Source organism: Panthera onca, chromosome E2 (assembly GCF_046562875.1).
Source record: "Panthera onca isolate mPanOnc1 chromosome E2, mPanOnc1 haplotype 2, whole genome shotgun sequence".
NCBI classification, from domain to species: Eukaryota; Metazoa; Chordata; class Mammalia; order Carnivora; family Felidae; genus Panthera; species Panthera onca.
This window is the reverse complement of record NC_138353.1, coordinates 12,810,894-12,832,222: the sequence shown is the minus strand read 5'-3', so window position 1 is coordinate 12,832,222 and position 21,329 is coordinate 12,810,894. Positions and strand designations below refer to the sequence as shown.

At 48.1% G+C, this 21,329-nt stretch overlaps 2 protein-coding genes across 14 annotated transcripts; one reads left to right on the top strand and one right to left on the bottom strand.

The window, feature by feature from the left end:
• Positions 1-6,303: 6,303 nt before the first annotated feature.
• DMRTC2 (DMRT like family C2) lies at positions 6,304-16,946 on the bottom strand. Of its 13 annotated transcripts, none has more exons than XM_081791512.1 (10): positions 16,845-16,930; positions 15,590-15,688; positions 14,123-14,196; positions 10,379-10,606; positions 9,784-9,860; positions 9,325-9,508; positions 9,057-9,183; positions 8,161-8,287; positions 7,897-8,071; positions 6,304-6,865 (listed from the first exon to the last, which is right to left on the bottom strand). In XM_081791512.1, the coding sequence occupies exons 1-10, from the start codon at positions 16,847-16,849 to the stop codon at positions 6,753-6,755; spliced, it is 1,209 nt and encodes a 402-aa protein (XP_081647638.1). In that variant the 5' UTR covers positions 16,850-16,930; the 3' UTR covers positions 6,304-6,752. The 13 variants fall into 13 exon arrangements, with proteins under 13 accessions (XP_081647638.1, XP_078294508.1, XP_078294512.2 ...); XM_078438382.2 differs by lacking the exon at positions 15,590-15,688 and adding an exon at positions 10,135-10,292 and having other exon boundaries at positions 16,845-16,860; XM_078438386.2 differs by lacking the exon at positions 15,590-15,688 and having other exon boundaries at positions 16,845-16,946.
• Positions 12,024-17,602, top strand: LYPD4 (LY6/PLAUR domain containing 4). The gene is made up of 6 exons (XM_081791519.1): positions 12,024-12,715; positions 13,085-13,175; positions 15,843-16,028; positions 16,227-16,380; positions 16,754-17,100; positions 17,338-17,602. Exons 3-6 carry the CDS (start codon positions 15,962-15,964, stop codon positions 17,538-17,540), a joined length of 771 nt encoding a protein of 256 aa, XP_081647645.1. The 5' UTR covers positions 12,024-12,715; positions 13,085-13,175; positions 15,843-15,961; the 3' UTR covers positions 17,541-17,602.
• The last annotated feature ends 3,727 nt before the right edge of the window (positions 17,603-21,329 follow it).

Sequence of the window (21,329 nt, the reverse complement as noted above, 5' to 3'; positions counted from 1 at the left end):
CCTGCCCGCCCTTTCCTCTCCCGGAGTGTAATCGAGCGCCCGTCCTGAGCTGTGGGGTGGGACGGCTTCGTTTGCGTCGATCGCGGCGGAGGAGACTGTGGCGGCGGAAGTTGGGCTTTGGATGGGCAGGAAAGAGGGACCCGGCCACGGCCCGTGCCCCCGCGGGACGACCCCCTTTGGGGGTGGAAGTGGCTTTTCGGGCCGGAAGTAGGGGGTAGTAAGGGCGGAACTGTGATGGGGAACCCTGCGGTAGTGCAAAGAGGAAATGTGTTCGATCACCAGTCCTCGCGAGAGCAGAAGGAGAAGCACCACCCTTCTTAGGGCGGAAACTGCTTCATCACGGCCCAGGCGACCGCAGTGGGATGGAGGAACTACAGGCGGGGAGGAGATTAGGGCAGGGACAAAGAGGTGGAGGCGGGACGTTCGGAGAAGTTAGTGCAGCTCTGCCTCCTAGTGCTTGAGTCTGTTCGCTCAGCACTTTAGGTTTCTTTTGCTCACTTGCCTCACTGACCCGTGTGGCTTTAGGCAGTCCACTTGCCCTTTCAGGGCTTCAGACTCTCAGTTAAAAAGAAAATACAGGGGCGCCTGGGTGGCTCAGCCGGTTAAGCGTCTGACGTCAGTTCAGGTCATATCTCACAGTCCGTGAGTTCGAGCCCCACGTGGGTGCTCTGTGCTGACCCCTCGGAGCCTGGACCCTGCTTCAGATTCTGTGTCTCGGTCACTCTCTGTCCCTCCCCTGCTCATGCTCTCTCTGTCTCAAAAATAAAAACATTTTTAAAAAATATTTAAAAAAAGAAAAAGCAAACACAATTTAGATGGAAACACCAAAATCCTGGCGTTTTGCGCCTTTTAAGTGACTGTTCTTGTACATGGTGTTATCACATTAATTCCATCAACAAATATTTTTTGTGTGCCTACTCTGGGCCAGGCACAGGTAAACGTTATGTAGTGTTACATGCGTGGTTTGGTTCAATCCTTGAAAGGTCCAACGACCAAGAACAGGAGGGACACACTTGTCTGATAAAATGGTTAACTTGCTGCAAAAGGAAACATTTAAATGCGTGTTGCTATTTTCTTATGTTGAAAAGAGTTTAAAAATCAGAGCGAATAATATTTTTTTCACAGTGATATACTGTGTACACAAAATGCCTTAGTTATTAGTAAGCCAATGTGTTACACCGATACCTGGTAAAAAAAATAAAAGTTAAAACCAAATATCTTAGTTGATTCAGACTGCTATAACAAAATACCATGGATGGTGACTCATAAACAACAGAAATTTATTTCTCATAGTTTTGGAGGCTGGGAGAAGTCCAAAATCAAGGTGCCAGGCGATCCCGTGTCTGGTGAGGGCCCACTTCCAGGTCCATAGACAATTATTTTTTGCATGCCCTTACTTGAGTGAGGGAGCTCTTTGGGGAATTTTTTATTAGGACACTAATCCCATTCATGAGGGCTCCGCCCTCATGATGTGAATCACCTTCCAAAGGCACACCTCCAAATACCATCACAAGTGGAAACTAGGTTTCAAGATAGGAAATTGGGGGGAGGGGCGACATAAGCACTAAGTCTATAACACAAACCCTGTTTCTAGCATGATAACATCTGGTGTTTACATTAGGAGCTTCACCGTTCAGGTAGCGAACGTTCAATGGTGTCGAAACCTATCTTACACTGTCTTGAAAACTTAAGAATAGTTTTAGTATCTCAAATTCCATGCCCCCCACCCTGAATCAAAACATATATGTATGAATATGTAGTTGTATGTAGGTGTAACTATAAGTGTCCATATACTTAGGTAACTTATGTTCTCCTTTTATACACTTTTGATGTACATTTCTAATATCAGTGCTGAATCATTTAAGGTTAGTCCACTTGAATCAATTTACTAAAGAGTTCTTTAAAAAAAGCTTTCCAGAACCACTGTAGGTAAAATTTATATTAAGCAGAGGTTTGAGGGACTCAAGGCAAAGCAGGTCCTATGTAATGGAGTCAACATCATACCTTGGCTGAGAAGCAGACACAGGGTCCTGTTTGTTTGGAAATTATAGGGTTAAGATAAATGTGCAATGTTATCTCCAGAAATCCCTCCTCTGAAGCCCTGCACCTGGGTGAAAATCATGGCTACGTCTCTGTGTCAAAGTGATCCCCCAGGCAAGAGTGAGATGTCCCCTTCTCACTATTGCTATGATTTCAAAGAGCAAACTTTCTGACGGTCTATGATTTTACATAACACGGTTTCTCAGTACTGTGTCCTTGGTGTTAATTTTTACAGGTTCATAACCTTAACAACTCTGTAAGGTGGTTGGTAGGCAACTGGATTTTCGAGCATCAAGTAGTTTGGCCAAGCTCACGTAAATGTAAAGCCCAAACTGGATTTGAATCCATAACTGGTGACTGCTTAACCTCTTTCAATAACTCTATAGACAGAAAATTTAAAAATGATTCAAAGTTGTGGTGCATTCGGACAATAGAATGCCATTCAGTGCTAAAAAGAAAGGAACTATCAGGCCATGCAAAGGCATGGAGCAAACTTGGATTCACATTACTAAGTGAAAGAAGGCAATCTGAAAAGGCAAACTGTATGATTCCAACTATACAACATTCTGGGGGAAAAAAGCAAAATTATGGAAACAGTAAAAAGATCATTGGTTGCCAGGGGTCGATGGGGATAAGGACGATGGGAATAAGGATAGGTGGAGTACAGAGAAATTTTAGGGCAGTGAAACAATTGTTTGATACTATAATGGTGGATACGGGTCATTATACATTTGTCCAACCCGTAAAGTGTACAATACCAAGAACAAACCATAATGTAAACTATGCACCTTGGGTGATACTGACATGTCAATGTAGGCTCCTCAGTTTTAACAAATGTACCACTCTGGTGTGGGATGGTGATAGTGGGGGAGGCTGTGCTTGTACGGGGGCAGGGAGACCACAGGAACACTTACAGTCTGCTCAATTTTGCTGTGAACGTAAAACTGCTCTAAAAAAACTCTCTTAAAAAAAATTGGTTTGAGGACAGGAAGTTGTTCATATTGTGGTGAGGGGAGAGGCAACATTAGAGTTTATCAACTTTGTAGGAAAAAAAAATTCGTAAGGAATCAGACAGAATGTATTTAGTTATTTATTCTGAGTTCCCAGAGAGGAACTCCCTGAGAGTTCCTGAGAATAAGTACTGCTCCCTGAGAGTACTAAGAGGGGGAGACATAGAGGCACAAAGCCAGACGCAGCTCAGGGTGATCAGGTCTGTGGATGTAGGAATGTAGGGAACTTGGCCTGATCTGTTTATAGGAGACATTAAGTCAGATGAAAAGGAGGAATCTTGCTTTTGGGGAGAGCTCAGGATGTCATTAGGGCCCAGGCAGGGTATGGGTTATAGGACTGTGTTTCTGAGAACATATGTTGGGGGCTGCAGAGCCAGCTACACAAGGGGCTGGGGGAGCAGAATGAGGCCTGCATGGACCAGGTAATGAGGGTCTGAGTAGAAACTGGATGGGGTGGGTGATAAGATGTCGGTTCTACACTGAACAAGGACTGTGGTCACGTGTGGACCAGGTTCACGTAGGGCTGAAGTGAAGGGAGGAGCATCGATTCTCAAAAGGCAGAATGTGAAATGAACTTCTGAAGTAATACGTGGGTGACTGGTGGGATGGGGCAATCTTGTTTGGACAGAGGGATGGCGCCTCAGATTTGGAACCTCATTGGTTATTTCTGCAGAACGTCAGGGTGGTACACAAAAGGCGCTTAGAAGGGGGATGAATTATGCATTACCCTATTGGACCTGGGTGGCACCTTTCCTCGCCTTGCCCTGGGAAGTGGGAAAGTGGCAGCACATGGAACAGTGCTCACAGCCCACTGACTCTAATCTCTAAGGGCTGCTCACAGGCCAGGAACCCACTGGCTCCCTACAACCACAGCAGATGAAGACGGCTGCACCCAGAGAGGCAGTGACAGAGAGGAGCAGGAACAATTCTGAAATCTGCCCTTTTCCCCAGGGCTCGCTCCTGCAGTCTCCACCCTCTCCCTCAGGCACCAATGGGGAAGCCCTGACAATGTGATAGACAAAGTAGGCCTAGCCAATGGCGTGAAAAGCCCTAAGGATCTGGCTGGGAGGGGAGGTGGACTGCAGAGAAATAAGAAGGGCCAGGGAAGAGTGGCCTGCCCCTAGCTCCTTCGCCCAGTCCTCTCTTTCCCCACCTTCTCATGTCATCCCTTAACCCCACATTGTACTTTCTCATTTACTCTTCCCAGCTGTGTGACCTTGGTGTACTGGGACCTTTGGTCAGCCCTGAGTAGCAGGGTCTCAGGCATCTTTCCTGTTGCAACGCTTCCCTTCTCCGCGACTATGTGGGCTTGGTCATCTGTCACTTGAGAGAGCAGGGCCCAGCAAGGCTTAGGCAGGTCTATTAAGGAGCAATCATATATCTAAGTTATAACAAGGGGAGGGAAGGAAAGTGTGAAGCAGGCTTTCCTCCTTTGATTATCTTGTGTTGAGTCCTGAGAAGTGTCGCAGATTTGTTACCCTGTAATGTTAGGCAGTAGAAGCAGCCCATCTTTTCAAGGCTCCAGACACAAAAGAACAAGCAGTGACTGAATGCCATCACCAGCAATCATCTTGGATAAAAAGAGGAGTGTAAGTGGCCTCAGGAAAAAGAATCAGTGATCAGGCCTGTCCCTTGCGCTTTCTGTCTGCTGCTTCTACAAGTGGAAATGGGGATGGGGATCTCCAGGTGTTCATATCTTTGGAATAGCTCAAGAGGTCTTCATGTGTGGAATGGTTCGAGGAGAAGGACTTGACAGCAGCGGACAAAGAAACATGCAGGTACGACCTGCTTATTATCTAAGGATACCTTGAGTAGAAAAATCAAAGACTTTCTGAAAAACCCTTGGGCTCATGCCTGTCTGCTGGAGTCCTGAATCTTTCACTCTGTTTTATAAAAATTACCTAATGATTTAGGGCTTGGCAAGGAGAAGGAAACTTTTTCCTTTATTTGCCTAGAAATTTTCCCTAAAATAGTTGGGCAAGTTACTTTCTCTCTTTAAACTTGTTCTTGGGGCACCTGGGTAGCTCAGTTGGTTAAGCGTCCAACTCTTGATTTCGGCTCAGGTCATGATCTCATAGTTTGTGAGTTCAAGCCCTGCATCAGACTGTGTGCTGACATCACTGAGCCTGCTTGGGATTCTCTGTCTCCCTCTCTCTCTCTCTGCCTCTCCCCTGCTCATGCTCTATTTCTCTCTCTCAAAATAAACTTAAAAAAAAAAAATAAAAAATAAACGTGTTCTTTATTTGTAAAATGGGAGTAATCATGCATGGCTTACAGAGTTGCTGTGAGCATGTATGTGAATCACATACAGTGGGGTACTTAATAAATGGTAATAATGTTCTCTTACCTTTCATAGGTCCTTGAAAACGTAGACACATGAATCTCCCTAGTTCAGATAAAGCCCTTGAAAAAGGCTAACTTGATTCTTCCTATTCTCATTGGCCTCAGTTTCCCCATTTAAAAAATGTTACATTATGTTAGCATTATAGGTATTCCATTTGGCCAAAACTGGCCTGAAGATATGTTTTGTTCAGCTCACCTAGAATTTAAAGAAGAAAACTGAGCCAACTCTTGAAAATTAATATGTTTTATATAGAAATTCAGTTTTCCAGCTTCTCTTAAGGAATCAGAAATTGTGGCAATAGTCACATTCCTGCCTGGCAACAATCCACTAAGGCCCAAAGGAGGCTGCCCTCTCTGGTATGGTATGTATTCTGTTTTCTAGGGCTCATCTAGCTTTCTGTACTCACTTAAATTTAAAAAAAAATTTTTTTTGAGAGAGAAAAGCAGCATGAGCCGGGGAGGGGCAGGGAGAGGGAGACACAGAATCCGAAGCAGGCTCCAGGCTCTGAGCTGTCAGCACAGAGCCTGACGCGAGGCTTGAACTCACAAACCATGGATCATGACCTGAGCTGAAGTTGGACACTTAACTTACTGAGCCACCCAAGCACCCCTCTTTACTCATTTAAATGATGGGCTTGGCCTTGTATGCATTTCAATTTTTAGCCCTCTGGACAGCTGGAAAGTGTCTACGCCCGGCACAGGGCAGACACTTAATTGTTGAGTCACTGAATCTCCCATCTCCCTCTACCAATCTGTCTTATCGAGCCATAATAAGAAATCCAAGTTTGTATTTATTTATGGTAGTTACTGGATAACTATTTTCAATTTGAAAAGTGAACTGAACAAGTCCTTTATGTCAATGAGAATAGACTAGGTTAGGCTTTGGTAACAAACACTCCCTAAGTCTCAGTGGCGTAAAACAACAAAGGTTTATTTTTCGGTTACTCAGCCAAACGTAGACACAAAATGAAAATACCCTCCTGTTTTTGCACGCATGGAGACAGACATAAGTGCACAAGTACGTACAGAATCACATGTCAAATATTCTGGAACATGAACTCATGCAAAAACCTATTTAGATACTTGTTAGCTTAAATTGCATAACTCTCACTTTGTTGGGTATTTAAAAAGGTCCCCGGACCCAAGTGGGTAAGAGGATATCCACTTTCAGTCAAGGAAATACCCACACTACAAAAGGAACCAAAAGCTAACAAAGCACAATAAAGCTTAAAAAAAAAAAAAAAGCCGGAAGCTCGCACTATATTATATTCCATGCATAAATCCAGAGGCAAAATACCAAATATGCGGTGACTGCAGGCTCTTGCCCCTTGCTCAAGTGAGGTCTCAACCTCTGGGCTTCTAGCTTAGGAGGGAGATGGAGCCCAGATGCCCAATATGCAGAGCTACGGAGGGGGCTGGGCTGGGGTGGAGAGAGGGGCCAACAGGCTGGAATCCTCTTCCTCCAGCAGGAGCTATAAGCAAGAAGGAAGGGGGTGGGACTAAGTCACATCCATTTCCTTTCCCAGCAATCCCCTCTTTCTACCCCACCCAATCCAGGCCTCATCCTTGTTCACCTGGCTCATCGCAAACACTTCCTCCTCCCCGATTTTCCCACCTTGTCTCTCAATCCCTCCATCAAGCCACCAGACTTGTCTTTCAAAGCTCAGGGTATCTAAATATGTCCCTGCCTAGCTCAGAAACATACCCTGGCTCCCGTTCATGCACAGTGGCTGCTCTAGCCTAAGCCTGGCATGCCACACCTCCATGATCAGAAGTCTCTCCAGCTTCATCTCCTTCATTCCAGCAGTTCTTCCATGCAGGTTTCCTCACTCGTACCCATGCCTAATTCAACATTTTGGACAGGAAGATCTTCAGCCTTCCCTCTCTGTCCCCGTAAGTCTCATTCCTCAAGATTTTTCTAGTTCTTTCCAGGTTTGTCACTGATTTTAAGTTTTACTTATTTAAGTGATCTCTATACCCAACATGGGGCTTGAACTCATGACCCCGAGATCAAGAGTCGGACGCTCTACCAACTGAGCCATCTGCTCTGTCACTGAGCTTTGTGAAGGCATCCAGTTTCCCCAAGTAAAACGGAAGCTCCTTGAAGGCAGTGATCAGATCTCCTTCCAGGCCAGACCCTTGTTACTTCTTCAGCCCTCTCGAGACAACAGCAGGCAGCATAGGTCTAGTGAGTGAGCCTTGGGCTGGAGTCTGCCACTGTCTTGCCGCATGCCCTTGGGCAAGTCCCTGCCTCTCTCAGGGCCTCATTTTCCTTGACATCAGGGCACTGGACATTTGCTTTTGAGCACGAAACTAATAAAACTAATCCACTGAACAACTCTCAACTGCAATTCCAGGAGCTAGGTTGAGAAGCTTGGGGCCTGAGTCTGAAGATGTTCAACCTGCTGACCCCCCTGATCTCCTTGGTTAGTCCCTACTTAATTCTGGTACTTCCATTTCCCAATATCTCTATCCCATGGTCTCCTTTCAGGGAACAGGTTACCTGGTGGGCCACAGGGGTGGAGCAGGGAGATCCAGGCAGGGTTGGGAGGAACAGAAGAGGTCAGGCGGGGAGCCTGGGAAGAATCTTTCAGACCCACAAGAGCCTCAGCTGCCTCCCGCTGCAGCTGCCGCTCTGAGGGGGCAGAGGTCCAGGCTAGGCGAGAGGCTGCAGGCGCCTGCAAAAGAAAGGGAGAGAAACAGACTGGGAACTCCCACTTCTGCCCACCCTCCAAGTGCTCTCTCAGCCCCTGGTTACTTCACTAACCCCCATGTTTCCTTCCCCTGGCTCAACTTCCTCCCAGGGTCCTGGATCCCACTTTGGTCCCAGGACCTGTGGCTGCAGCAGAAGAGGGTCTGGGGTGCCACAGGGCTGGAGTATCAGAGTCGAGCATCTAGAAAGAAGAAGAGAAGATGCCAAGGGGATTAAACACATGGACAGACATGTACACATGGGAGAAAGGGCAGGATTTTGCCATATGCTGATCTGGGAGTCTGAGTGCCTGCTGGGTCATTAGGCTTTGTGGACTTGGGCAAGTCCTTTCCCCTGGCTTGGCCTTCTTGGTTTTCTATGAAATGAAAATATCTGCCAGCTTCTTTCCTCCAGCGCTACTGTGCCGATTATGGGAAATCAATGATGTCAGTTTTTAAAAACATACCAAACATTGGGAGGGACTGGGATGACTGTTCCTGCCCTACTAGAGTCTAGTTTCCCTCCCCAATCCCCATGGAATTTGAGGAACAGGTTGGGACCCCTTGAAGAAGCCTTCCCTAATGGTCTCTGGCCTCTATCTCAGGCCTCTAAGGCTCTCACCATCATGCCCCACCCATTTCAGCGGGCAATTCGACTCCATCTTATCTGTTTAAAAGGACTCAATAGCCCCTATTTGTCCAAGGCCAGGGCTTGTGCTAGGTGCATTCCATACATTATCACTAATGCTCATGACAACCCACAAAGAAAATAATTGTGTCTCCGACTTCCTGATAGAAAACCAGGTTCAGGGAGAGTAAAGATACTTGTACAAAGGTTCATAGTAAGGCAATGGCAGAGCTAGGAGAGCTCCTCTTCATAAGGTCTAAGACCTTATCTTCTATATCATCTACTGTGACGTCCAGAACAGGGTCAAGCATATGATAAACGCGTGTTCTTCCCTCCCTACTCACGTGCGGGGCAAGGCAGAGGGCCCTTGGGATTCTCTGGAAAGAGGAGCCATCAGTATCGGGCAAGATCCTGGGCAGGTTGGGCGGGGTCCATGAGTGGGCAGCCGGAGGGAAGTGCCAGGGTCAAAGTCTAATGAGGGTAAGAGAATGCAGGAGGGTACAGGGGTTAAAGGTCATGGCTTCTAGCTTCCTTCCTACCCTGTCCTCTTCTCTTTCTGATACAGTGGTACAATGGCATTTAAACATCTGTTGAATGTTGAATTCGTCTTACCAGAAAAGGGATGCAGAGGGACAGTAGGTTCTTGGCATAGCAAGCGGTACACCACTGGGGGTGGCATGGAAAGGCCTGGAGGAAGCCAGTGTCCAGGAGCCCAAGGGCCTGGGGGCATTGGAGTCCAGGACAAAGGCAAGGCTTCTGGGGGACGGCTGAGCAGCAGAGGCCCCTGGGAGTTATCCTGCAAGGGCAGAGAGCACAGGTTGGATTCAGGTACAAGCCTGGGGAAAGAATGAGTATGTTCTAGGATGGGGGCAGGACCTCAAAACTTTAGACTTGGAGGGCTGTAAAATCCCACTCTCTCATTTTTTGCCCACAGAAGAGAAGTGATTTGCCCGGAGTTGATATTACAAGTCAGGGCTAAATCTAGAACCCAAGTGTTGAGGGCACAGAGGAAAGGGCCTGGGCAGGGGCTAGTGTAGGAGTCACTCCCCCCACGGCCCAGGTTCTCCTTACCTTCCCAGGGGGTGTCAGTGCCAGTGGGACTGCCCCATGGGGCGTCTGAGGCTGGGGTGCTATGTTCTCCTTTCCAGCTATAAAGGACCAGAGGGAGTTTTGATGAGCCCTTTTTCCTGACCCCCATCCCACTCCAACTGCACACTGAGTTTTTATCTCCCCATGACCCTCTCTGTGACACTTTTCTATCCACAGATCTCACTACATACTCCCAATGATCACATTTTAAAGTTGGAGAGACTGAGGCCCAGAGAGTAGAAACGCTTTGCCCAAGGTCACACACTAATCCAATGGCAGGTCTGGGACTGTTTTCCACCCCAAACCCTGCCCCATCCCTGGCCAGACACTCACAGGGGACCCCTGGTCGAGTGGCTCCCTTCTTGGCACGGCTAGGAGCTTTAGGAGGGGCCGCCCCTCTCCTCATGAGTCCCTGAGCCAGGTGCCTCTTTAGCTGTGCCTCCTGTTGCCTACGCAAGGCCACCTGGGCAGCCATGACCCTTCGGCGCTCCCTAAAATGGGGGGTGCGAGTCAAAAGTTAGCCTCCCTTTAGATGAGGCCCATCATCTTCCCTTCCCTGGATCTCCTTCATACTTACAAGATGAGGACACATTTGTGACACTCGCAAGTCTGAAAGAGGCACAGGCGCTTGTGGCCCTTGAGGTGCGCAGTGACGCCGTGGTTTCGGCAGCGGGCGCAGGTTGGAGAGCGACTGACAGCTCTCCTGGGGATAAGCTCTGTGCCCGGGAGGGCTCTGGGCTCATCCCCAGTGGCAGAGTCTGCGGCGCAGTGGTGGGCAGCAGGCACTTCCTTGGCTTCCATGGATCTAGAGGCAGGAATGGAAGGTCAGGGTGGCCACATGGGCCCTCTCCCCACCAGCCCTCCTGCCCCTGGGAGGCCACACCTGAAGGGGTTTCCATTGCTACCCATCTGTGGACTCAGCTTTCACCTTGCTTCCTCCCTGGCTTTCTCCCTTCTTCACCCACTGCCTTCCTCGAGCATCCTCCTTCCCAGAAGGCTCACGGTCTTGCCAGGCGCCCCTCTTCTCACTCCCTTCTTACATATTCCTTCAACGCAAACGGTACTCTATGCTGCTCGCCTGTGCTTTCCCCGCGCCCAAGTCCCACGTTCATTCTCATTCAGGGCCCCTTCTCTCCCCCCCACCCCCGGGGATTCTATACCCCCTTCCCCCCACTGCCCCGATCCGATGATGTTTCCTGCCATCATCTTCGGCAACTATCATCCTTCCCTCGTGCATTTATCCAGTTCCTGCAAATGTTTGTGCTCCCCGTTCAATTCTCAGCCTCACGTATGTCCTGCGAGGCAACGTTCGCCTTGCCCCCCTTTTACATCAGAACACTCTCTTGATCCCACCCCCACCCCGCGATTACTTTCTTCTTAGAGATTCCTCGCGCCCCCCCCCCCCCCCCCCCGCTTTCAGGAATGATTGTCATCCACTCCACAAACGTTTACTGAGCCCCTTCCAGGTGCCAGGCCCTGATCTCGGTCGCAGGCCCCCTCCTCCCGGCACGGAGTCCCCTCTTGCACCCACAGGCGTCCAAAGTCGGACGCCAACCCTGCGATCGCTGCCCCGGCGCTTGGGGCGCCTTTGACCGTTCCCAGCAACCGGATCTCATGGACCGCCCCCCCCCCCAGCCCACCTCCCCGCATGCACCACCGCCTCGAGCGCCTGCTGCCCGCGTGCACCCCCTTTCAGAAGCTGGGCCTTCGGCCTGTCCTCGCTCCAGGGTCCCAGGGAGAGGGCAGGGCACGGGGAGCGCGCCGAGGGGCCCCGTGAGGTGGGGGAGGGGAGGGGAGGGGAGCGAGGAGCGCGAGGGGGAGGCGGGGGAGGGGGCCCAGCGCCAGAGACAGGGCGGAGAAGGGGCAGGGAGGGGCGGGGTCGTGTTCGCGTCCTCGCCCCGCGGTTACCACAACCTCGAGCGAGCGAGCAAAGTCGGACTCAGTCAGGAGGACGCGAAAGGACGCGGTGAGGAAGTGGCGTGAGGAACGGCTGCGCTCGCGCCGGTTTTCCCGCCCCTTCTCACAAGGACCAATGAGCGTCAAGCGTCGCCTCACGCCACCGAGGCAAGCGACCAGTGCGCTTCAAGATCCTGCACTGACGGCCCGCCCCTTACCTCCGGGCCGCTTCTCCCCGCGCCAGACTGTGAGGCCAGCCAATAGCGCGTCGAGTTGAGTCTCGGCACCACCCCCCCCCCCCCCCCCAATTCCCCCGCCCCTTGTGGCTTGCCTTCCCGGATTGGTATTCCCCTTTTCGGAGAGGTGGCCAATGGGGCGTCGAGTACGGCCCCCAGGATGAGGCTGGCCCTGCCCCCCAAGAAACGGCTATCTGGGTCCCATTCCCAGGCGTTGACTGGGACCTGCCTGCGCTTGCGCAGTCTCGCCCTCTAGGCTGCACAGTGCGGCCTTCCTTTTGGCGTTCCTGGCTTCGACAGGGCATTTCCTCTTCGCTGTGTGGACGCTCGTGTTTCTTTCACTTTTCTCCCTGTGCCCCAACTCCCGATCTACCCTTCTCTTTTTTATGTGTTCCCCCTCCTGTCATTTTCCCGCTTCCTTCCCTTATCCCACCCCTTTCTGTGTCTCTCGTACCGTCCGTTTCGGTGTTGATTTTCCTAACTCCTACTTTCCCCATTCTCTTGGAGTTTCTCTCTGCCTGTCTGTCCTGCTGATTTTCGGGCCCCCTTCCTCCACGTTCTTAATTTCCAAATAGCCTGGCCCAGTTCCCCACCCCCACCTCTCCCGCCCATCCTTCGCTTTCTTTCTGAGACGCCTACTGTAGTTTTTCTATGTCTTCATAGACATAGACACCCTCTCCACCCCCCACCCCCACCCCCCCATGTGCATCTCGCTCCCTGATTTCACCAGAATTCATCAGTTTCATCTGGGCTCCACTCTGTAATCATCGCCTGCCTTCTCGGTGTGTCTCACAATTTCCCTCCCACCCTCTGTTTTGTCCCCTTCTCCCTGCGCATCCCGCCCTGTCTCCTTCCCCCCCACCCCCTCACCCCCCCCCCCGCCCCCAGAACCACATCTTTGTGCCCCAGGCCTCATTTTCCTGCCTCTCCTCTTGTGCTTTCTCTGCTGCACCTCTTGACTCCCTTGCATGGTTCCAGTCCATCAATTTACCCTTCCTCCTCTGCATGGTTTCTCTTTTGTAGGGATAGTATCTCCTCTGACTACCTCTCTATCCTCTCCATCCTTTTTCCCTGAGGATTTCATTCCACTCTTTTTTCAGTGTGTCTCCACCTGTGCTCAGATTTTTGGGTCCTGTCGTTTTGCATTCCAGGCTGGTGTGTGCCATCTTTTCTGATTGGCCCAACCCCTGTGTGTGCTCCTTCATCAGCCTTCATTGCCCCTTCCTGTGTCCCATCTTTTCTGTGAGTCTTAGTCCCTTTGTTTGCCACAGACTCCTGTGTTACAGAGCCTGTATGCCAGGCATTCTGGACAGAAAAGTGTTGCTGATGTGACCTCTAGCTGGACTGCTGTTGCAGGGGAGCCATACTAGACAAAGTTGCAAAGATTGTTTGGGGCCAGTCTGGGGTGGGGAATGTGGGGTGCGGGAGGCTTGAATGCCAGCTAGTGAGGTTGGCCTTGTTCCTTTAGATAGTGGAGAGACAGGGAAAGACCGGGGAATGGACATTTATGGAAAGCTTAGTTCTTGCCTGGCACTTTATGTTAATAATCTTACTAATTTTCAACCGTACCTTATGAGAGGTATTATTAATCCAGTTTATGGATGAGTTCAACAACTTGCGCAAGATTGCACAGCTAGTCAGTGCAGGGGTAAAGATTCTAACCTTGCTCTACCTTTGAGTCCAAAGCCTATGAACTTTGTACCACCTACATTGTTTTCGTTAGTTTTTCCAGTAATCATCATTCTCCACTTTCATCCCCTAACCCTCCTGTGGGCACTCCCTTCAGGTGGCTACTGGGTATCTTTTGGTTCACGTGTGTGCTTGCAATATGTGCAGTGTCTTATGTGCACGTGTTTTTTAAAGTGTGTGTGTGTGTATGTGTATGTACGTAGTTTCTACACCCATTGTGGGGCTCGAATTCACAACCCCGAGATCAAGAGTTGCATGCTCTCCTTTTCTAACTGGGCCAGCCAATGCCCCTCTGCATGTGGTTTTAGCTTACGCAAGCGATATTGTGTTCTTATGTAAGATAATCAGCACTGTGCTTTTTTGATCCATCCACGTACCTATTACGTGTACATCTCATCAGTTTCTTTTAATTGCTGCATGATATTCCACGGTTGGCATCCCCTGCAGGTTGCGTGTTCACTAAGTCTCAGGGAGGGATGCCCACAGTGCTCTCGACTCACCATCTCCCTGATAATGCTGCATCCTTGTATATATTCCTTTGTAGATGAAGGTGGAGCTCTTTATTACGTCATACCTAGGATATAGTAGTAATGGGTATTTGTAAACCTAATTTGACTCAGTATTGCCAGACTCCTCCCCACAACACTGCTTTGGGGCTGAAACATCGATCAGAACTCTCAACTCCTTTATTCCTCACGGTCCAGAAGAAGGTCCTGTCCCCCTCCCAACGACCCCACGAGCAGCAGTACACAAAAGTCCCTGTATCCCCACATTGCTGCCAACACTTAATCTTTTTCCGGCTTTCCGGTTCTTTGCCAGCCTGATAGATGTACAGTTTGATAGACTGCATTTCTCTGGTTATTGTTAAGCTCGGGTGTCTTCACGTACTTCTTAGCCTCTCTGGTTTGCTCTTCTGAGAATTGTCTCTTCCTATGCTTGGCCCATATTCCTACTGGGGTTACTCTCTTTTTCTTTTCAATTTGCCAGAGATCCTTGGCCATTTTCATTGCTTTAAGGCATTGCGTATACTCTTCATATGCCAGTCTTGACATTTCATATTATTTTAAAAATTAATCCACTTCCTCTGGGTGTTCTAAAGATTTTATTTTATTTTTTAAGTAATCTCTGTACCCAACGTGGGGCTCGAACTCACAATCCCAATGACAAGAGTCGTGTGATCTACCGACTGAGCCATCCAGGCACTCCGACTTCATCTCGGTTTTCAAATTTATAAATGTAGAGTTCTTAATGATACTTTTATTTTTTAAAAACATCCTGTCTGTTACTTCCTATTTTTCATTTTGTATTTTATTTGCATCGTCTCTTTTTCTCCTAATTAGATTTGCTGGAGAATTATCTTGTGGATCTTGTCAAAGAATGTTAGTTTCCTGCAATAATTTTTATTGTTGCTGCTGTTTTCTAATTCACTGGTTTCTGCCGTTATCTTAATTTCTATCCTTTTTTTTTGGGGGGGGGGAGCAGGGGATGCTTTGTTGCTCCTTATACAACTTCTTAAGTTAACTCATGATCATATTTTTTAACGATCCTGTTTCCTGATAAAGGTATTGAAACTATAAATTTACTTCTAAATACTGCTTCAGTTGTGTCCCAAATTTTGACTTGTAGTTGAAAAAAAAAAAAAAACCAGTTGATTTTGAAATGATTATTGGCTCACAAGAAGTTGCAAAAGTTGTAAACCCGTAAATACTTCCTCTCACTTCCCCACAGGGACATCTTCTAGAACTGTAGGATGCAAACGTGAAATTGACATTGGTATAACACTCTTAACTAGACTGTAGACCTGATTAGGTTTCACCAGGTTTTACATGCACTTGTGTGTGTGTGTGTGTGTGTGTGTGTGTGTGTGATATGTACTAGGTTCATTATTACTCACTCCTGAATACTTATAAATATCCTTTTCAAACCCAAATCTATTTAGTGGTATTTCAGTGAGCTTCCGTACACACCTTTGCTGTTCTGGTCTCACTGTCTCTGGCTGGAGAGCAGCCTGTGAAACAGTGACTCTGATTAAGTCAGCATCTTTGCTCAGCCTCCAATGGGAAGACCTAAGCAGGGGAGAGTCATAACTTGAGAAACTAATGTGGTGGGTTCGGGGCAGGTTGGAGGGGAGACTATGGAGATGGGAAGACCTGTGTCCCTGAAGGTCTCAGGGAGCCTATGTCACAAAAACTGACAATCAACTTTATGCTCTGGAAACAGTGACCCAGAGGCAAGTGAACAGAGGATTCAGAAGCTAACTAGAACTGACCTTGATTGATACCTGGATTGAAATTGGTTCCAGATTGACCTCTAGCATCCGGGGACCCAGACCCAGGACCATGGGACCCCAGCACTTGAGCCCTGTGCATCTGCTCTGCCTCCTAGGGGCCATCTCCACTCTGCCTCGTATGTCCTGCAGGGCTAGATGTTTTGGGGGCCCCCAGAGGGTGGGGGGGCTGGATTCACATAACTAGGGGGCAGAGGGCAGGATATCTGGGTTCCTCGGGGGGACAGGATCTGTGGAGGCTGAGATCTTGGTTGGCAGTTTGGGGGCTGAGAAAGCAACGTGAGTGGCACACGACTGGAAGGACATTCTCTCCTTAGGGGCTGGGGCTCTTTTGTGCTACGAAGCAACATCCTCGCTCTTCAGAGCTGTTTCTCTCCATAACTGGAAATGGCTTCTGATGAGGAGCATGGTGTGTAAGCTGAGTGAGGGCTGTGAGGAGACGCTGGTATTCATCGAGACAGCTGAAGGGAAGTGGCTCTGGGCTCAAGTTCTGAATATTTACACCATTACATCTTTGGGAACAGTGTCAAGACCCTGGCAGGAGAGAGGCAGGACCCAGTGGGGTGTGGTGTGGGCTGGATAAGAGGGCAGGAAGGAGGTGGGCAGATCCCAGGAGGAGAGGGGCAATCTGGGAGAGGAGAGAAGGAAGGGACACAGGGGAGAGAGGAGCAGAGGGGCTCCTGTGGGGAGGGTGGGTTGAGGAGACACAGATGGAGACCCCGGGACCTGAGCCCCGTGCGGCTGAACACCTCAGCACAGCTGGTGATGGGACAGAATGAGCCAGAATAGTGGGGTGCAGGGTGGGAGGGGGAACTCTGGGTGCGACCAACGACACTGATCAGAGCTCTCTAATCTGCTCCTCAGGGTCCAGAAGGGGAGTTGTGGGTTTTAAGGGCTGCAGCCCAGCCTCCTCTTACCCCCAGCAAGTCTCTTACCTCATTTCACCGCCTGGACTGTCCGTTGCCTCCTACAGCCGCGTCTGCCGGTCATATCTCTGCAACAACCTCACCAGCTTGGATCCTTTTGTGAAACTCAAGTCCAACACTCCGAGGTCTACAGCATTTTCTTCCCATGGTTGCCCAACCTGTGTGGGCGAACACTCTAAGGACTGCCTCCCAAGTTTTGTCACCACTGATTCTTGCCCCTATGATGCCTCTCAGTGCTACAGTTCCACCTTAAAATTTCAGGCAGGTGAGAGAAGAGAAACTTGTGTTAGTGCCTTCTCATCTCTCAGAGGGGCTGGAGGACTGAGAGGGGGTTGGGGCTGTGGGGACCAGGCACGTGAATTCCAAGGGGGAAGGAATACGGTGCCTGGTACCCAAGTTTTTGGTGGAAGAACGGGTGTTCTGGTTTGTGAGGCGTGTCTGGAAGGAGGGGTGGGGCACTTGCATCTTGAAAGTGTCCCTAACTGCTCTTTCTTCCTTACAGGGCTCCTCAATACCACCTTCCTCCTCATGGGCTGTGCTCGTGGACATCACAAACTTTTAGCAGATTTTCACCATATTGGGAGCATCAGAGTGACCGAGGTCCTCAACGTCTTAGAGAAGGCCCAGATTGCTGGTGTCGAGCCCTCCAGTCGGGGTCCTGCTTGGGGCATCCTCTCAGGGCTTCTGCTTGCCTTCAGGGACTGACAGTCTGGCTGGACTGGACAAACCCCTTCCCATAACCCAGTAAAGTCACAGAGTTGCCTTTCTGCTTTGTCCTGTGGTCCATGAGGGTTGTGGAGACATGGGAGGTGTGTGTGTGGGGGAAGGGGCACGTGGTGGGCAGTGTGCACGGTGAAGTGAGCAGGGGATGGGTGGGGGTGGGGAGCATCACTGCCAAAGTGACCATGTCATGCCCAGCAGCCAGAGAGAGAGGACGTGAGCGGGGAAGGGGCAGAGAGAGGAAGATACAGAATCCAAAGAAGGAACCAGGCTCTGAGCGGTCAGCACAGAGCCCGATGCGGGGCTCGAACCCACGAACGGCAGGAACATGACCCGAGTCAAAGTCGGACGCTTAACCGACAGCCACTCAGGCCCTCCCCAAGTTTACTTTTTTAAGTGTGCCTTTTTAGTAATCTCTACGTCCAAAGTGGGGCTTGAACTCATAACCCTGAGATCAAGAGTCTCACACTCCAATGACTGAACCAGACAGGCACCCCCATATTTCCAATATTCCAGTGTATGCTTTTGTCCTTCCGTTTTTACTGGTGTATCACCTCCTACTGTATCACCATGCATTTGTCGTCAATCATCCTTGGATTCCTGTCTCCCTCCCCTGCAGTGTTTTGATCCAGCAGTGGCTGCTTATGGATATTCTTTTACATGCCCCCTTATGCTTATGTGTAAGTGTTTTTCCTGGGTACACACCCAGGAGCGGTATGGCTGGGCTGTAAGGTCTGTTCAGCTTTAGGGGACAATGCCAAATTGTTTTCCAAAGTGGTGGTAGCAGTTATACATTACTAGTGACAAAGTAAAGAATTCTTTTTGATCCGCATCCCTCCGACTTTTCTGACTTTTTAATTCTTGCCAGTCTGGCGGCTGCAAAATGGCATCTCCCTGCAGTCTGAATTTGTGTCTCCCCGAATACTCAGCAGGCTGGGCTTCCTTTCATGGGAGTATTGGCTGTGCTTCTTTTGTAAAATGCCTATTTTATGGGGGTTTTTTTTGTCTGTTTTTCTATAGGGTTATTTATCTTTTTCTTAAATTTATTTTTTTAAGTTTATTTATTTTGAGAGAGAGAGAGAGAGAGCAGGGGAGGGGCAGAGAGACAGGGAGAGTGAGAATCGCAGGCAGGCTCCATGTTGTCAGCACAGAACACGATGTGGGGCTCAAACTCATGAACCATGAGATCATGACTTGAACCAAAATCAAGAGTCGGACACTTAACTGAGCCACCCAGGTGCCCCTTATCTTTTTCTCATTGATATATAGGAGTTCCTTATGTATGCTTATATATTAAGTGCTAATAGTCTGTCAGTTGGATGATTTGTCTTCATTTCTTATGGTATCTTTTCAAGAACAGAATTTCAGTGTTGAATTTCTCAGTCTTCCAGTTTTACAGTTAAATCTTCTCGTGCCTTGCTTAAGAGATACTCTCTTTTCTCCAAAAAGTTAAGTTTGGCTTTTCACATTTCAGTTCTTTTTTTTTTTTTTTTTTTAAGAAGACGAAAATCATACCAACTATATTTGCCAACCACGATGGCACAAAGCTAAAGATCAACAATAAAACAAAGCTGGGGGGTGCCTGGGTGGCTCAGCCAGTTAAGTGTCCAACTTCGGCTCAGGCTCATCTCACCGTTTCTGAGTCTGCGTCCTGCGTTGGGCTCTCTGCTCCCAGTGCAGAGTCTGCTTCAGATCCTCTGTCTGTCTGTCTCTCTCTCTCTCTCTCTGCCCTTCCCCTGCTCTCAAAAGTAAATAAACATTGAAAAAAAAACATAGCTGAAAAATCTACAATGTAAATATTAAATATTCAATATGCAAATACCAAGCAACACACAACGGCACAGCCAACGGGCCGAATAAGAAATCAAGCGGCAAGTCAAAGCATGTCTCAAAAGGAAAGAAGAAGAAAAGACAATATTCCATTCACATTTAGATTCTTAATCGATTTAGAATTGATTTTTGTGCTCCTTTGGGGTAGGAATCTACTTTCATTTTTAAAAATATGGGTAACTAATTACCCTCCTTTATTAAATAATTCTCCACCTCCTTTATTAAATAATTCCACCTTTCCTCATTTATCTGCACCGGCATCTTGGTTGTATATCAGAGTTCCACATCTGCATGAGTCTGTTTCTGGGCTCCCTGTTTTTTCCGGGGATCAATTTATCTACTCTTGTGCCAGCCCTACACTGTCTTAACTTTTATAACTTTTTACTAAATCTTTCCACCTGAGAACGCAAGTCATTTCCCCCTTACACTTGTTCATCTTCAGGAGAATCTTGGCTTTCCATATTAACTTAGGTTCAGCTTGTAAGTTCCATAAAAACCCTGTCGGGATTTTGGTTGGAACTTCATTGAATAATAGCCAATTTAGGGGACACTTTATGTATTTATGAAGCTGACCCTTTCTATCCATGAACATGTGTCATCTCTCCATTTAAGTCTTCCCTAATATTTTTCGGTAAAGTTTTTTTTTTTTTTTAATTTTATGCATAAGAGTCTGCACATCTTTTGTTAATTTATTCCAAAATGATCTATAGTGTTCGTTATTATTAATGGTTTCTTTTCATTTTTTATTATTTTTTAAGGTTTATTTTTGAGAGCGAGAAAGCGAGAGAGTAGGGGAGGGGCAGAGAGAGGGAGAGAGAGAATCCCAGGCCGGCTCTACACCATTAGCGCCCCCCACTGGGCTCAATCTCAGGAACAGAGAGATAATGACCTGAACTGAGATCATGAGTCCAACGCTCAACGGACTGAGCCCCCAAGGCACTCCGATGGTGAGCCACCTGTGTGGCTCAGTTGGTTAAGCGTCTGAGTCTTGCTTTTGTCTCAAGTCATGATCTCTCGGTTCCTGAGATGGAGCCCTGCATGGGGCTCTGTGCTGACTGTGAGAAGCCTGCTTGGGATTCTCTCTCTCCCTCTCTCTCTCTCTCTCTCTCTGCCCCTCCCCTGTTCTCTTGCCCTCTCTGTCTCCCTCTCCAAATAAATAAATAAATAAATAAATAAATAAATATTTTTAAGAAAGGAAAAAAAGGACATTTTCTATTTGTTTCTAATTTATAGAAATGCAATAAATTTTGTACACTATGTTGATCTTAAAGTCAAACATCTTGCTATACTCTTTTATTATTTCTACCAATATGTTTACAGGCTTTGGGGGCTTCTCTGTATAGACAATAATCACCTATGAGTGATGACAGTTGATCTGTGCTGTCTGGGACATCCCAGGAGGACACTGACAATGCTGGACATCTTTGAGTTGATTTTAAATGTAATTCTGCCATTTCCCTATCAACAATATTTGCTGGGGTGCCTGGGTGGCTTAGTCGGTTAAGCCTCTGGTTCTTGATTACGGCCCAGGTTATGATCTCATGGCTTGTGAGATCAAGCCCTGCCTCCAGCTCTGTGCTGGCAGCGCGGAGCCTGCTTGGGATTCTGCCTCCCTCTCTCTGCACCTTCCCTGCTTGCTCTCTCTCTTAAAAAATAAATAGAAACTTTTTTAAAAGGAAAAAAAAAACCACCCCACAATATTTGCTGTTTTTTGTTTGTTTACTTGCTTTTTTTTGGTAGTTCTTTCAAGTTTTTTCCCAGATTTACTGAAATATAATTGACATACAATTGACGTACAACATAAGCTGTACAATGTGATGATTTGATTCATCTATGTATTGCAAAATGATTATTACCGCAGCGTTAGCTAACACCTCCATCACATCACATAATTATCATTCTTTGTTGGTGGTGCAGTCATTTATGATCTACCCTCTTAACAAT

Coding starts and splice junctions, on each gene's coding strand:
- DMRTC2 (XM_060651289.3), bottom strand. CDS start 10,710: ATGGGTAGCAATGGAAACCCCTTCAG. Junction 10,293..10,378: donor CACAAATGTGTCCTCATCTT/GTAAGTATGAAG, acceptor CCCCCATTTTAG/GGAGCGCCGAAGGGTCATGG. Junction 8,072..8,160: donor CAGGGGAAGGAAACATGGGG/GTTAGTGAAGTA, acceptor TTTCTTTTGCAG/GCGCCTGCAGCCTCTCGCCT.
- LYPD4 (XM_081791519.1), top strand. CDS start 15,962: ATGGGACCCCAGCACTTGAGCCCTGTGCATCTGCTCTGCCTCCTAGGG. Junction 16,029..16,226: donor GGCCATCTCCACTCTGCCTC/GTATGTCCTGCA, acceptor TTCTCTCCTTAG/GGGCTGGGGCTCTTTTGTGC. Junction 16,381..16,753: donor ATCGAGACAGCTGAAGGGAA/GTGGCTCTGGGC, acceptor CACTGATCAGAG/CTCTCTAATCTGCTCCTCAG.